This window comes from Leucoraja erinacea, chromosome 4 (assembly GCF_028641065.1).
Source record: "Leucoraja erinacea ecotype New England chromosome 4, Leri_hhj_1, whole genome shotgun sequence".
NCBI lineage: Eukaryota > Metazoa > Chordata > Chondrichthyes > Rajiformes > Rajidae > Leucoraja > Leucoraja erinaceus.
In genome coordinates this window covers 107,857,297-107,874,455 of record NC_073380.1, presented here as the reverse complement: position 1 = coordinate 107,874,455, position 17,159 = coordinate 107,857,297, and the positions used below count along the sequence as shown (strand labels likewise).

Genomic DNA, 17,159 nt, shown 5'->3' with positions numbered 1-17,159 from the left:
AGAGGTTGAGCAGGATAGGACTTTATTCCTTGGAGCGCAGGAAGATGAGGGGAGATTTTATAGAGGGTATAAGATCATGAGGGGATTAGATAGGGTAAATGCACATTGTCTTTTACTCAAAGTAGAGGAACCAAGAACCCAAGGACATAGGTTTAAGACGAGAGGGAAAAGATTTAATAGGAACCTGAGGGGCAACTTTCTTTACACAGAGGATAGTGGATGTATGGATCAGCTACCAGAGGAGGTGGTTGAAGTAAGTACTATCACAACATTTAAATGACATTTAGAAAGGAACATGGATAGGATAGGTTTAGAAGGATATGTGCCAATCACAGACAGGTGGGACTAGTGAGGTTGGGGCGGGTGGGTTGGTGTGGGCAAGTTGGGCCGAAGGGCCTGTTTTCATGCTGCATGACATACAACACATCAACAGAAAATATAGGAAGCATGTGGAAAGAGAAATTGAAGGGTCCCGGACCTGAAATGCAAACTGTTTCCCTTTTCACAAATGTTGCCTGATCAGCCGAGCTTCTGGAATGTTCTACTTTCGTTGCATTGATTTCACATTGTCCACCAAGGCAGTTAATTGTTTTGATCTTTCGTCAGCATACAAAATTAGCACATTGCTGGTGGCTTCACAACTACACACCCACAATATACAAACCATTTACTTTAGTGGATTCAAAAGAGGAAACTCGTGATAGGTTCTCTTCCCTAACCCAGATAGTCCATTTGGATGGTTTAAAGATGGCATCTTGAACAATACCATAATGCAATAATACTGACACTGTGGAATTAATTTTGTCAAATGTCTGCTTACAGCAAAAAAAAAACCCTCATCACAAAATATCAGTTAAATGTGTGATAAAATTAACATGGGAAATCTTCCCAGTTGCAATCACCTGTGCAAAATCTAAAAATCATGCAGAATGTTTTTAACCAACAAAATCGTTACAAGATTGGGGTAAAACAAATCTTTTCAGTCTAGGTTGTTCTTTAAGAAATCGTCCAAAAATGAATATGAAATATACAATAAAAATCATCGAATTACAGCAGAGCATACAATTGGTGGTAGACACAAAATGCTGGAGTAACTCAGCGGGACAGGCAGCATCTCTGGAGAGAAAGAATGGGTGACGTTTTGGGTTGAGACCCTTCTTCAGAAGACCCGTCTCAACCCGAAACGTCAGCCATTCCTTCTCTCCAGAGATGCTGCCTGTCCCGCTGAGTTGTTCCAGCATTTTGTGTCTATCTTCGGTTTACACCACCATCTGCAGTTCCTTCTGCCCCTGTCCCACTTAGGAAACCTGAACGGAAACCTCTGGAGACTTTGCGCCCAACCCAAGGTTTCCGTGTGGTTCCCGGAGGTTGCAGGTAGTGGAAACAGGTAGGAGACTGACAAAAACCTCCGGGAAACTCTGGGAACCGCACGGAAACCTTGGGTGGGTCGCAAAGTCTCCAGACGTTTCCGTTCAGGTTCCCCAAGTAGGACAGGGGCATTACTATACAAGTGGTGGTGCCATTGCAGTTACTACATAACCCTTACCTCTTCCCATCTATTACAAAGAAGGTAAAGTTACACCTAATTTAAAGATGTGCAGCTACTAATAATTAAGTTAATGATGATGTACCTTTCTGGGTGATCAGCAGCACCACCATCATACCAAACAGTGGGTACTCTCCCCTGCTGCCCAATTCTCCTAACAATGAACAGTGAAGTACAGAAATTAAAAAAAAGGACAATGTATTCAAGATGGTGACACACAAAAATAAACTAAACACATGATAATAAACTAAACACACAAACATAATAGAGAACAAAATGGCCATTTTCACACATTAATTGTTTGAATAATGTATTTCTACCATATGGCTTATTGACATGAAGTGGGTATGTGTAGTCATAAACATTTTGCATTATTGTGGCCAAAGTTACAATATGCGGAGACACAAATTGCTGGAGTAACTCAGCGGGTGAAGCAGCTTTCTCTCTCCATCACCTTCCCCTTCCCAGTTCCTCTCCAGTTCCTGCTTTGGTCTTACTCTCCAACGACATTTTATCTTTGTCCCATCCCCTCCCCGGACATCAGTCTGAAGAAGGGTCTTGACCCAAAACGTCGCCGATTTCTTCTCTCCAGAGATGCTGCCTCACCCGCTGAGTTACTCTAGCATTTTGTGTCTACATTCGATTTAAGCCAACATCTGCAGTTCTTTCTTACACTAAATACAATATGTTTTCTTTTTGTTTAACACAAAAGAAATGGAATTTGAGTTGGGTGCAGTGAATTTTATGAAATGATATACGACTGTGTAAATATAGTATAACTAGTGTCATTTACAGTGTATATCTGTGCGAATCAATCAATGCTTGAGGCTTCAATGTGCAATGAGATCGGCTTTAGCAATAGCTGATGACAGATTAACTTATTTGGTCATTTGAAAATGCAGATAGGCCTTGGAAGAATGCATCAGACAATGAGTAAAAAAGTTAATTAATTTCTGCCATTTGGTCTGATGATTAATGGTAAGCTATTGTTTGGGGAAAAAAAGACTATTATTCAAGATTGAGGGGAATATAATTACAAAATTGATTATAATGAAAAATAGACATAAATTGCAAAACATAATATACATGGAGGTTACACAGAAAAGCTGGAGAAACTCAGCGGGTGCAGCAGCTTCTATGTAGCGAAAGAAATAGTCAACGTTTCGGGCCGAAACCCTTCTTCAGACTGAAGAAGGGTTTCGGCCCGAAACGTCGCCTATTTCCTTCGCTCCATAGATGCTGCTGCACCCGCTGAGTTTCTCCAGCTTTTCTGTGTACCTTCGATTCTCCAGCATCTGCAGTTCCCTCTTTAACATAATATACATGGATGCTAATAGTGATTTTTTTCTCTCTCTGATGATATATTTTTATTTTTTAATATTGACCTGGTGATATTTGAAATATTGTCACTTGGTGACAAGTTTAGTTTAGTTCTCTTCATTGATAGGATGTAGCAAGATAATATCATGAAGTATGGATGATCAACAATTTGCATTAATTTTCTCTACCACTATCATGGCAACATTTATTTAATCATACTCATGACAGATTTATGGCCAATAATTGTCCAGTCCTACTTTGCGAAAAAATGAATGGCTTGGTGAGCAAGTGTAAATAGTTGTTAATAACAATGGCAGTAATGAGTCCGGTTGCTAATCACTTTAACTCCCCCTCCCATGCGGACCTTTCTGTCCTGGGCCCCCTCCACCGTCAGAGTGAGGTCCAACGCAAATCGAGGGAACATTACCTCATATTTCACTTGGACAGATTACAACCTGGTATGAATATCCATTTCCATAACTTCAAGCAACCCTTGCTTTCCCTCCCTCTCCATTCCACCCCCATCCTAGTTCTCCGACTTGTTTCACTGTCCTGATTAAATGTCAATGATTGTATGCTTCCTTGTCATCTTCCCCTCAGCTAACATTGAACCATTCTACATTTAGTTTAGAGATACAGCGCGGAAACAGGCCCTTCAACTCACTGGGTTTGCGCTGGCCAGCGATCACTACACAGTAACACTATCCTACACACACTAGGGACAATTTTTACATTTACCAAGCCAATTTACCTATAAACCTGTATGTCTTTGTAGTGTGGGAAGAAACTGAAGATCTCGGAGAAAACCTATGCAGGTCACAGGGAGAACGTACAAACTACGTACAGACAGCACCCGTAGTCGGGAGCGCTGAAAGGCAGCAACTCTACCGCTGCGCAACCATACCACCCTTATCATCGTCTGCTTTGATCTGTGTTTTCACACCTTACCCTTCCATATCTCTATGTGTGTCTCTCTCTGCTGACTCTCAGTCTGAAGGAGGATCTCAACCTGAAACATCACCCATTCCTTATCTCCAGGGATGCTGCCTGTCTCGCTGTGTTACTCCAGCATTTTGTGTCAATGCCAGTAATGAGACCAAACTCAAAGTAAAGTGCATCAGCAAAGGAGGCAGGCTCTCTTTGGTTAAGGATATTAATGAGGTAAGCGGGTTTTGGTGACAATCTATTCACTTCATTGTTTGTTTGTTTGTTTTTGTTACTTTAATTCTCGCAGTTTGATTCCCATATTTTGGAGGGGAAAAAAAAAATGTTTGATGTTTAAAGTGCCACAGTGAGATTATATTACTTTTTGCACAGAGTGATGGAGCCATCGATGTATACTGGATGGAGCTCTTTAGCACACCAACCAATTTGGGTCATGGGCCGTTAGTATTCTGGGCTTGTCCCATTTGCCTTCATTTGGCCTATATCCCTCCAAACCCATCTCATCGTATATCTGCCAAAGTCACTCATCCAGAAAAATAACTGCAACTCTAGAGTATCCAAAACTAATGCACAGATATGTGTGCAGTGAAATACATTTGTGTAGTTCAGGTTAATAGTTCTAAATAAATCCAAACAATGGTCAAATTAGTACCTCTCAACATCATTGTAAGCACCCTCAGAGTAGATACTGTTGATCTTTTGGGAACGAAGTAACCTTATAGCATCTTCCCGATAGAGGGGATAAACAATATGATTCATGCTGCTAAAAAATAAAAACAAAATGAATGTAACTGTAATGAACATTAGAAAAGGGAATACCTGATGGATAACACTTGTGAACTGAGTTGTTATACAGTGCTCACACCTTCTGCACTATTAACTTTATATCATATCCAACAAATGTGAAACATGACTACATAAAGGTCAATAATGTGAGAAAAGTAGATCTTTTTCCCTTTGCTTGAGGAAGTGGATTGTGGATAATGGCAGTGGTCTAGAAACTGCAAGGTCACCTATCCAATATGGTTGAACAGTGTCCGTATAAACATCAAACCATAGGTAGCACAAATAGCACAATGCTCAAAATGTTTCCAATGATTAATAACTGTTAAAATTGGGAACACCGCAAATGCACAGCGTTGAGTCTCATCCGTAGTTCCCTTATTTACTTCCCTGGCAAATGAGGCTTCCTCATGTAGGAGCAGCCTTTTTATAATTATACTAGCAACATCAGTTTCCTACATATAAAGGAAGCCATTGCCTCTTTAATTGCCATGTATGTTCCCGTCTATTATAACCTAGCAGGGTTTTTTACTGCCTTGGTTTTAATTATTTTATATCTTTAAGTGACATCAATTAGATTTGGGAAAGGAAACATAAATACGACTTTTATATTTAGTACTGGAGAGTACTATTATATAAAGTACTGGAGAGAATACTGTTGACAAAGCTAGAAATGTATGTCCTTACTAATGACAATCAGTTTGGGTTCAAAAGAAAGCATGGAACTGACCTGTGTATCTATGCTCTTAAAGAGATTGTGTTCAGGTACTCGAGCCTGAATTCATCTGTATTTTTATGTTTTATTGATGCGTCCAAGGCATTTGATAGAATTAATCATGAACAATTGTTTGTAAAATTGCTAGATAGAGGTGCCCCTAAATTCTTAGTGAGAATTTTAGTGTTTTGGTATGCCCATCAAACGTTTCAGGTTAAATGGGACAATGTTGTATCTGCTCCATTCTGTGTTAGTGACGGAGTGCGGCAAGGAGGAATTTTGTCTCCTATTTTATTTAATGTTTATATGGACGAATTGCCAAATCAGTTAAATAGGCTAAAAACTGGCTGTCTTGTAGGCAACACTATTGTTAATCATCTGATGTATGCAGACGACCTGGTCCTGCTCTGTCCATTTAGTGCTGGGCTGCAGCAGATGTTGAAGGTGTGCTCTCAGTATGGCCTTGATTATGACAAAGTATAACGCTAAGAAAAGCCGCATAATGATAGTTAGAAGCGCTGAGGACAGGGAATCAACTTTTCCGACCTTTTATTTGTCAGACAGTCCTCTTGCTGTGTGTGAGGAAATTAAATACCTAGGTCATGTCATATCCGATGACTGGAAGGATGACAAAGACCTCTACCGACAGCGCTGTAAAATTTATCTTCAAGCCAACATGCTTATAAGGAAGTTTTATATGTGCTCTGACCATGTGAAGTGTTCCTTGTTCAGAACCTACATCACACCGTTATATACTGCTCAATTGTGGTCTAACTATAAGAAAAAGAGTATGCAGAGGCTTAAGGTAGCATAAAATGATGCAATGAGGTTGCTACTTCGTGTCCCTAGGTGGCATAGTGCCAGTCAATTGTTTGTGTCCACTAGAGTGCCAACCTGTAAGGCACTCTTAAGACAGCTGATGTTTAGTTTTATGTGTCACCTGGACAAGTCAGAGAACCACATAATTGAAGCCCTAGTCAGCCCTCTGAAAAGCTGCTATAGATTCACTTCTAGGCTAAGATGGCATTGGTGCAATAGCTTATATATCTTTTAGGCTAATATGCAATTTCTTAATGTATCTTTGTAATTCTTTGTACTGTTTGATGTGTATATGGACCTGTGTCTGAAATAAAGCTTAAATAATAATAATATGTGTTGCGTAACTGGTCAGTTCTCAGAAGACTATCAGTAATACAGCAAGCAATCAAATTCAAGGTTGCATATATATTCAATGAATAAGAGCAGCTCACCTTTTTTTCAACAATTTGTTTACCGTAGGCTTCAACCTAAAGGCAGGAATGATTACATAAAAATATTGGATACACTGAACGTGATTACACGGACAAAATGTATTTTAAGAATAATTATGTGTAAAATAATAAATAAGTGCATCAGTACCAGTCAATTATTGATACACTGGGACAATTATCCAGGAACTAATGGATAGTTGGAAAAAAATTACAGGGAGAATAGCTAAAATCTGGAAAAGGTTACAAACAACAAAATAGTAAAGATGTGATTTTGTCAAACACAAAATTAAAATGCAAATAGATTCTTAACTTCAATGGTCACCCCAAAAATTAGCCGCAAACCAGACAATATCATTCATTTTGTGCCGACAGCTGTCATCAACATGGAGTTTGGTCTGTGCAAGTTGATATTCACAAGTGTTAATGCCCATGGAGTTATCAAAGATGAAACTGTGTATCTGCTATTTAGTTAGTTGCTAAGTTTACTTGTGTGGCATCTCTAAAATGCACAACGTTCTTCACTTAAAAGTGCAGCAGAAAAAAACATCACAGCCTTCTAAATAATAATTATACCATCCCAACTTGAACATGCATGGTGATTCCTTATTATCCTCAGATCAAAATCATGGAACTTTCTTCCCAACTGTAAGCACTTTTACTTGAAAGACTGCAATGGTTCAACAAGATATCTCAACAACAACAACTGGGTCTTTAAAATAACGCTGGATTAATGCAGCTGCTGTCGGCGCGCATGCGCAGCATTCCACGAGGGACGTTAGCCCAGAATGATCGAGAAGGTTCTGCAGCAAAGACCGACCCTACAGCTCAGCTCAGCTCCACTATAGGATCGACCGCGTGGTGAGAGGCGCTCATGCGCTGTAGCTTCCCTGCGCTGCCCGTGCAGCTCGCCAAGCCCCGCCCCCAGCCCCGCCCCTCATTATTGATTCCGTTATTTCTTCAAATCCTTCACCAGTCTGAAGCTGAAGCCAACGGACTGATGACGTCACAATGCCTCTGCTCCTCGCGGCCAACTGCCTCTGCTCCTCGCGGCCAACTGCCTCTGCTCCTCGCGGCCAACTGTATTCCATCAGCTGCCAGTTATGTGCCCCGCCCCCCCCCCATGGCCAAGCACCCGCGTGCAGCCGGCCGGCACCAGCGCCAGCACCAGCACCAGCACCAGCATCCCTCCCTGCCCCGCCCCGCCCCGCAGTGCGCTCTTGCTACTGCTGAGAGCTTTGTACTAGTGGGGCCATGTATTCAGCTCTCCCTCCGGACTCTCCACTTTTCGCAGCACTCTCGCTCGCCGGCTCCCCTCCACCTCCCTTGCCCACCAACCCCCTCCCCCAACTCCATCCCCTCTACCCCCCCCCCCCTCTTTCCCCGCTACTTTCTCTCTATCCCCCCTCTACCCCTATCCCTCTCTCCCCCCCCTCTCTCCTCCCCCCTCCTCTCTCCCCCTCCTCTCCCCCCCCCCTCCTCTCTCCCCCTCCTCTCTCCCCCCCCTCCCCCCCTCCTCCTCTCTCCCCCCCAACTCCCATCTCTCTCCCCCCCCCCTCTCTCTCTCCCCCCCCTCCTCTCTCCCCCCCCCTTCCCTCTCTCCCCCCCTCCTCTCTCCCCCCCTCCAAATCTCCTCTCTCTCCCCCCTCCTCTCTCTCCCCCCCCTCCTCTCTCCCCCCCTCCTCTCCCCCCCCTCCTCTCTCCCCCCCCCCTCCCCCCCCCCCTCTCTCTCTCCCCCCCCTCCTCTCTCTCCCCCCCCTCCTCTCCCCCCCCCCCTCCTCTCCTCCCTCCTCCACCTCTCTCCCCCCCCTCCTCTCTCCCCCCCCCCTCTCTCCTCCCCCCTCTCTCTCCCCCCCTCCTCTCCCCCCCTCCTCTCCTCCCCCCTCCTCTCTCTCCCCCCCCTCCTCCTCTCTCTCCCCCCCCCCCCTCCTCTCCCCCCCCCTCCTCTCTCCCCCCCTCCTCCTCCCCCCTCCTCCTCTCTCTTCCCCCCCCCCTTCTCTTCTACCCCCCCCCCCCCCTCTCTCTCCCCCCTCCTCTTCTTCTACCCTCCCTCCCAACAAGTCCCCCTTGGTCTAGTCATACACTAAAATAAAAATCATATAAACCAGATTTATGTATGCACTTTTCCTTTGTTCTCTCCAGTTCTTCTACCACAATGATAGCAAATGAAGTTTCATACAAATTCACTAAGCTATGTTGCAAAATATATTTTTCTTACTGATGTATTGAGAAACGATTGGTTTACTCATCTCCCTATAATTTTATAAACTCACACTTCAGTCTTTAAACTAACTGCATTGCCTACAGCGTGCTTTGCAACTAAACTGCTAATTTAATAATGTATAATGGCCAGTTAATTGTTGAGGTTTATAATGAAGAGTATGCTCTGGAAAGGTTAGAAGCATTTTATGAACTGGCTTGTGGGTTTGACATTTTGTCAATTTTACTTTGCTTGAAATGAGGAAATAAAGAACCCCCACCCTCTAAAAAGAGGCAACGCGATCCATTTTGTGCTGATAGAAATGTCTTATTGAGGGCAAAAAATAAAGTATAAATGACTTCCACATTTTCACGTATGTTGGGAACAACGCATAGAGGACAATAGTAAATTAGAGTAAGGTGCAACCATTAAATAGACTGAAGCAATTCTCTTATCTCACAACAGGATGCATGTAAAGTATTCAACTGTGGGGAAATACTGGAAACCGTGGCTATAATGACAGTCGTGAAATAAACAATAGAAAGGGAATTCAAGCTCATTGAGAAATATTAAATACTTTTCTAGAATTACTTCTGAATAACTGCAGGCCTTGTAAAAGGAAATGAAATTTGAGCTTTGAAGGGATAAATACTCGTTTATTTTTGTTGCACGACTTTCAATTCTACAAATTGTTTCATAAATAAGTAACGGGGTGTTTCCATCAATTGCAGCTGCATCAGCACAATGAGAAATACACCCAGACCATTAACGAAACTAAAACCAATGCAGAACAAATAGATTTCAAGACCAATTAAAATAAGGAATATAATTTATGTAAGGCTGTTTCACATTTTACAACCGTGTACTGCATTAGGCAGAGGATTCAAAAGATCTAAATTTAAAGTGTTCAGAAAAACACATTTTGCAAGTAATATGGACAAAAAGCAGCTTTAAGTTAGTTAGCTGACATCCCCATCCCTGTCTGCCAGCACTTATCAAAGCCAATTGCAAAAGGCTAATCAATTTGACACTCTGCATCCAGTGGGCATCTGGTAAGGTACAGTGAGGTCTTAGATGTGTGTATGCCTGAGCTGGGATAATGCTAATATCCTGATGCTCGAACACCTGAACAAAATGTAACATAATGCAAGACTGTGGCAGATCTTTCTCTTGTGTCAAAGCTGACAAAATGTCCAGAGACACTTAATAACCATAATCACTGTAAATAATCAATACAATAAAAATTGTTAAAAAATAAAAATTCTAAATACATTAAAACACAGCAAATAACTTAAAGCTTTAAAATAAACAAAAAATAAATAACTTACCTTTAATTCCTTCTAATCTCCAAGACTGACCCCCCATTAAAACAAGCAAAGTTGTGAAACCCACTCTAGATCTGATCAGAGCAGTGATTGTCCAGATCAATGGCTGGGAAACCTCACATGATCAGAACTCAGTCACAGGGCAGATGGTTCATACCACCTGCCCTTCCTGAGAAAGGCTAAATACCAGCAGTTCCATTTGGAACTGAGGATCACCATGAGGCCATGAACTCAATGGCAGATGGTTGCATGCTTGCTTTGCGGTGATGGGCATGCATTCATGGAATTAGGTAATTAATCCACGTACTATGCCAAGGTAATATTATATCATCAAAGGCAGCCTCTTTCATTTAACCTTAACATGAAACCATATACTCCAATTCAATTACAACCGAGACTGCATAAATATGAGAATTCTTCCATATATCCAGAAAACTGTCTTCCCTCACCCCGGACTTTCAACCAATAATATAATTTACCAATACTATGCGTATGGGCAGCGAAGTGGCAGAGACTGGAAAAACTGTTGCCTAAGTTTCCAGCAATCAGTCTTTAGCTCCAATGCTGTCTGTATGGAGTTTTACATTTTTCTTGCAACTGATTTTCTTCTTTCATCCCTACCTTGTTGGGGAACCTGCCCCATGTAACTTGTTGCCAGTGTGCAGCTGAGTGATGGAATCAGAGGCTGGGAGAAGTAGGTGTTACTGATGAGAATGTGGATGAATATAATGAGTGCTGGTTGGAGCAGTGTAAATGGGTGATTGATGTGGATTAATTATCCAGTTTCACTTTAGTTTATTGTCACGTGCCTGAGGTACAGTGAAAATCTTAAGAGAAATACTGTAGCTGTCTAATGAAGAGCAACTTTCACAATATTAAAAAAAGTATAAAGATCAGGAAAGCAAACTAATTGGTTTGGAGCTGAATGAGAAGATAACCAAGGGAGCAGTATGAATGGATGTCGTCCTTATGAAACAAATTTCATGATACAAGGATATCTCTCCATTTCAGTGTTATCACAACGTTGGGATTTATGGTCTCAAGAATAAGTTAGCAGGGAAACTAATGAAGGATAGGAAAGGAAGATATAAATAAGATTACATGAAATGTCAGGAAAGAATAGCAACCTGGAACCAGAATAGAAATTAGAAGCGGATTCATATCTTTTGTCCTAATGCACCTTGGATTGGATGAAGGCACTGAATGTATGGTTAATGAATTTATTTATAACATGAAGCTAATAAAGAACTGTATTGTAAAGAGGATAACAGGCTACAAAGGGATGGGTTGAATTGAAAAAGATCTGGCAAATGGACAATAATGCAGAAAAATTGTCCAATAGCAGGAAGAACCAAAGAGCAAATGCAGAGCGTTGGGATACAGAGGGATCTGTTATACTTGTACATAATTACATAAAGGCTAGTTGGCAGGAACATCGTGTAATTTGGAAAGCTCCCAGAATGTTATCCTTTAATGTGAGCAAAAGTATATTTCATTTGTGTAGGGTAATGGTGAAACTTCATCTGAAATACAGGACCGTATAGGTCTCCTCTTTCAGGAAGGATGTAAATAAGTTTGGAGGTTTACTGAACTAAACGTGGGACTGCCAGATTATCTTATGAAGAATGGTTAGACAGGCTTGACTGAGTGAGACGGAATTTGTTTGAAACATTTCAACACCTGTGGATTCTTGACGGAATGTTTCCACTTGTGGGAAATCTAGATCGAGCTTTGCATTTAAAAACCGGAGATGGTGCATTTAACAATGGGATGAGAATATTTTTTTCTCTCAGGGGCTTAATAAATTTTAGAATACTCATCCTCAAAGAGCAATTGAAGCAGAATCTTTCATATTTTTAAGATAGAAATTAACAGATTCTTTCTCAATAAAGGGATGGAGAATTACTGTAAGCAGAAGGAAATGCAGAGTTTGAAGATAAAAAGTTTTGCCATGAACTAATTAATTGGTGGAGAGGACTCGAGTGTCCAACCCCTGTGTCTAATGTGGTCATTTTTATGTTTTTCTTCTTCCTATTAAGATGAATTGAAACTATCTTATTTAAGGCAACATCTCAGGAAAGCTTATTCAAGCAGTTCCCGTTTTTTGGTGATTAATTTCTCATACAAGCATTAGAAATAAAAATATTTTAAAACATTATTTAAAAAAAATGTTCAGTTCAATTTAAGAAGTTTTAGAAATATATACAAGTGTCATAGAACTATTAAGACTTTTTAACAAGGACATGACTTCAGAATTAAGGGACAGAAGTTTAGGGGTAATATGAGGGGGAACTTCTTTACTCAGAGAGTGGTGGCGGTGTGGAATGAGCTTCCGGTGGAAGTGGTGGAGGCAGGTTCATTGGTATCATTTAAAAATAAAGTGGATAGGCATATGGATGAGAAGGGAATGGGGGGTTATGGTATGAGTGCAGGCAGGTGGGACTAAGGGAAAATAAGTTGTTCGGCACGGACTTGTAGGGCCGAGATGGCCTGTTTCCGTGCTGTAATTGTTATATGGTTATATGGTTATATGGTTAAATGTTGTGCAGCCTACACAGCTTCTATCACATGTCTTACTGGTTGTCAAAATCTGTCAGGTGCACCTCAGGGATGTGACTAACTTTCTTCACCAATGGAGGGCCAGTCACCGTTAAACCAAGAAGCTGAACTCTAGGGGGGGCCAGTGAAATACATCCCCTACATTAGACCCACATCACTGTCAATATTGGCATACTATAGATGATTTTGACTGGTGCACCTGACCCAACATGACCCAGCCCAGAGTATACATGGATAATAATTCAGTTCCTCAATTTATCACTCAAATACTGTCCTAACCATTTTCACTCTTTCATGCCTTCATATACCAGCACTACTGCTAAAATAATAATATGAAAGAAGAATCAATAGAAGGAAATAGCAACATCAGTAGACGGTTAATTACATTTGAATAAATTGATTTTTTTTTTGTACAGCTTTGGGTCTTGCTGAAGGTTGAGTTGCAATACGAGCGGATAGTTGAAAGAAAAAAATGCCACGGCACTCAGAATGCTTTAACTACCTCATAGTTCTTGTTGCCACAATAAGGATGAAATTTACCATGCCTTGAAAAAATATTCTAGCATTTCCAATAAACTGTGATCTGGCTTATATTTTTGGGCAAAACGTTGCTCTTAAATACAGTGGCAAATCCATCAGTCTCTGAAAGGAAACACGAGTTAATTCCTAATCTAACATCAAAGTTCAGTCTATGGGCTTTTTCCTTTTCAGCTTTAGATCAAATTTACCATTTCCAATTATCAGTGTCCACTATGATTCTTAAACAATTCTCTACAATTAAAAATAAACCTTCAGAAGAGACAATTGAAATCTCACCTTATATTTTGACAGAACTATGATGAACATTTATTTTCAAGCTTACAAAAGTGCTAAAAAAAAATCACAATAAACCATAATTATGGATGAGCAACATGAGTGGATGCTCTAGTGTTGCAAATTGTACAATTTGGTCCCCCTAAGCCTCAACACAAATATTTTAGCAATTTTCAATGTCTATAAATATTTTGTGACATTTCCCTATGTGAAAGTATTATTTTTTCCAAATCCATCAAGCTATCCACAACAATTCATGGCCAGATGTTATGGGGGAGATAGTATTGAAACCCCAATTAAAATCTTAATTATTAATCTTTGCTAAGTGTTAAGTGATGAAACAGTACGATTAATCTTTGTAAGTCTACCAGTGGGAAATCTGCCAAGCACCTAACATTCCACGTTGGAAATAATGTGCACTCAATTACAAATCAGCTTTGGAAGACTTTGGCAACCTCTTTTTCATCTGACAGCCAAATTTCAAAGCTGGAAAATCCATCGATGACGACTCCAGTTTAAATGTAAAATTTGACTTGATTCAGGTGCTCATCCTTAGTCATAACGCTGATATATCTATGCATGCATAGTCACACACCAATGAAACACACCAACACACCCATGTTACAGTATACCTGAAATCCTTGTGATGATGCTCGATGACATGACTGTGTCTGGACCGAGGTAGTGTAAGATACTGACTGCAGCGATGTTGAGGGAATGGAAAAGAGAAATGTATGGCATTTGAAGAAAGCAGACAGAGGTCAGCAGCAGCAGAGAGCAGAAAAGGGAAGAAAATGGAGAGAAAGGTGATGAACAGTGTGTATGAAAAGACTATAGTCCATTATTAAAAGCAAAAGAAGAACTTAAATGCAGCAAAATGAATTTTAATGGCCTTCCAGCAGCTTAGTAAAACCAGCTTTCTTTAAAATGTGATAGAAAGTTTGTGCAATAATGCATTTGGTTTAGCACAAATTACACAACTAATCCTACAATAAAGTCACGAGAACCCTGCTTTATAAATTCCTCTAAATACAAGATTAATAATAAGTAATTCAAAGCCTGCAAAAGCAGTCTAGAAATAGTTACTTAACCAATCTACGGCAAGAAAAACCTACAAATTAGTTGAATCTTACTGTACCACACAATATTCCACACAAACATTTAGATTGGAAACAAGCTTGTTACCAGCTATTTATACTAGACCTCTGAAGTTGAGTTATTTGAAGGTAAAAAAAAGGATACAAGTGCTGGAGTAACTCAACTGGCCAGGTGTTCCGTTTCCCAAAACATCATCTATCCACGTTCTCAAGAGAAGCTGACTGATCCGCTGAGTGCTCCAGCTCTCTGTATCATTTTTTTATTAACCAGCATCTGCAGTTTTTTGTTTCTACATTCTGAATTTGAAAATACCTCCCCTAGCTAATACTTCTAAAGACTTGATTCTCACCACATCCAGAGTCATATAAAACCAAGCCATGCCACTTTGCAATTCAGTCAGTTTGACTTCCAGTGCATTGCATCATGTGACACAATCTGGGTGTTATTAAACAGGAAGTAGGATACTTAATAATGGAGGATGTCACACAGGTCAACCTACCAAATAATTCACAGCAGGAGAAAGCCCAGGTATGCTTTGTGGCAGAGGGCTCGGGGAGGATGTAAAACAAAAAAGCAAAGATGGAAAAAGCCGAGGCCATTAAGGTAAGGAAACTGTAAAGAAGGAACATTAAAATGTCTTCATTCGCCTTTTATTCAAACCAATAACTATGCTTCCAATCAGACAATATACTGCAACTTCAAAAGGACTATTTGACGAAATAATCACAAGCACCTAATACTTCTCTTTGAAACTGCTGACTTTGACAATTATTCTTTATTGACCCCACTAGTTACTGAGAGAATATATCCATTCTCTGCATTGGTTGAGAAGGCCTGAAATAATTCAAAAGTGTTCTTGACATAATCTAAAACATTTCAGTTCTCACATACAGCAGATATTATAAGGAAGGTAAACACTCGATTGTTCTGCATAGTTATAAAAATCTAAAAATATTTCAGGAATACAAGATAAAAATCACAAAAGATTAAGAATTAAGAATTTAAAATTACCGGTATATGTGAATAAATAGCAATTTAGAACCAAGTGATGAAATGATTTAATATATTACATCACTGAAACTATTTCTGATGCAGATATAATGCTGAATAAAAGTTCAAGATCAGAAGACTGTTCATATATATATTTTTTAAGATATGTGACTTCATTTAAACAAATATTAGCTATGTATTTTAGTATCAGACTATCCTAAAACCTATGCTGTGACATGGTAATTTTGCTCTCACTTTCAGATCTACACAAGATTAATTGTGATTACAAACATCCTGAATCAAAAAGTTACGCACTACATTCAGATTCCAAGGATAGTAAATATGGAAGTGCCTGAAGTGTTAGGTATCTATATTTGATTATTATCAATAATAGTCTAATTCCATCAAGAACATATTATATTTAAAAATGTCACAGAGTTTCCCCGAGTACAAAAACAAGATAATTTCTAATTACCTTTCCCTCTCTGGAGAAAAGTGGTCATCCAGCATCCTGTGCCTATCCATTCTGCTGATTGTATTGTACTGTTGAGGGGAACAGCGACTGCTTCGAGGACCCAACTCTGAGCCTCTGCAAAACACAAATCGACTACAGTAGCAGATTTCTAAAAAGCTAAGGTACCATGCCCAAGATCTTCATTTATTAAAGATGGGATAGCAGCACATTTGGAAAGTGGTGAAATCATTGGACAAAGTCAGCATGGATTTACGAAAGGTTTAATCTACTCTCTAGAATTTAGAAGATTGAGGGGGGTTCTTATAGAACTTACAAAATTCTTAAGGGGTTGGACAGGCTAGATGCAGGAAGATTGTTCCCGATGTTGGGGAAGTCCAAGACAAGGGGTCACAGCTTAAGGATAAGGGGGAAATCCTTTAAAACCGAGATGAGAAGAACTTTTTTCACACAGAGAGTGGTGAATCTCTGGAACTCTCTGCCGCAGAGGGTAGTCGAGGCCAGTTCATTGGCTATATTTAAGAGGGAGTTAGATGTGGTCCTTGTGGCTAAGGGGATCAGAGGGTATGGAGAGAAGGCAGGTACAGGATACCGAGTTGGATGATCAGCCATGATCATATTGAATGGCGGTGCAGGCTCGAAGGGCCGAATGGCCTACTCCTGCACCTAATTTCTATGTTTCTATGTTTCATTGTAGAGTGTAATGAATTTATTGTCTATTGTTTGAAATTCATGAAAAAACAAATCATTATGTGAAATTGCTTCGAGTACACTTCCTAATTGTTGTTGTATGACCACTGACCAAGTAACATGTTCAGCTATAGTGGCTGTTGAGTAGTGCTGTGAAATACAGGAATGAGCAATACATGCTTTGAAGTCACTTGCATCAAATATTGATGTCTGGCTCACCCCTGCTTTGGAATGATTTACATGGGGCCAAACCTTACTGGGCTGCTGCTGGGGAGTTTGTGGCATCCAACATTTCAAGCGAGGTAGCTCATTGTTGTTTCCTGAGAAATCACACCCATCATCTCTCAGATCAGATTCAGATTCAGATTCAATTTTAATTGTCATTGTCAGTGTACAGTACAGAGACAACGAAATGCATCTCTCTCCATTCAACTGTATCTACCTTACTTCTTCAAA

At 40.2% G+C, this 17,159-nt stretch overlaps 1 protein-coding gene across 1 annotated transcript in view; it reads right to left on the bottom strand.

Moving 5' to 3' along the window:
- Window positions 1-17,159, bottom strand: part of rims2a (regulating synaptic membrane exocytosis 2a) — a 684,525-nt gene that overhangs the window by 300,424 nt on the left and 366,942 nt on the right. Inside the window, exons 20-24 of the mRNA XM_055634901.1 lie at window positions 16,017-16,130; window positions 14,086-14,151; window positions 6,560-6,595; window positions 4,464-4,574; window positions 1,632-1,700 (exon numbers count right to left, since the gene is read on the bottom strand). Of these exons, the coding sequence (XP_055490876.1) occupies window positions 1,632-1,700; window positions 4,464-4,574; window positions 6,560-6,595; window positions 14,086-14,151; window positions 16,017-16,130 (396 nt within the window). The remainder of the gene's footprint in view (window positions 1-1,631; window positions 1,701-4,463; window positions 4,575-6,559; window positions 6,596-14,085; window positions 14,152-16,016; window positions 16,131-17,159) is intronic.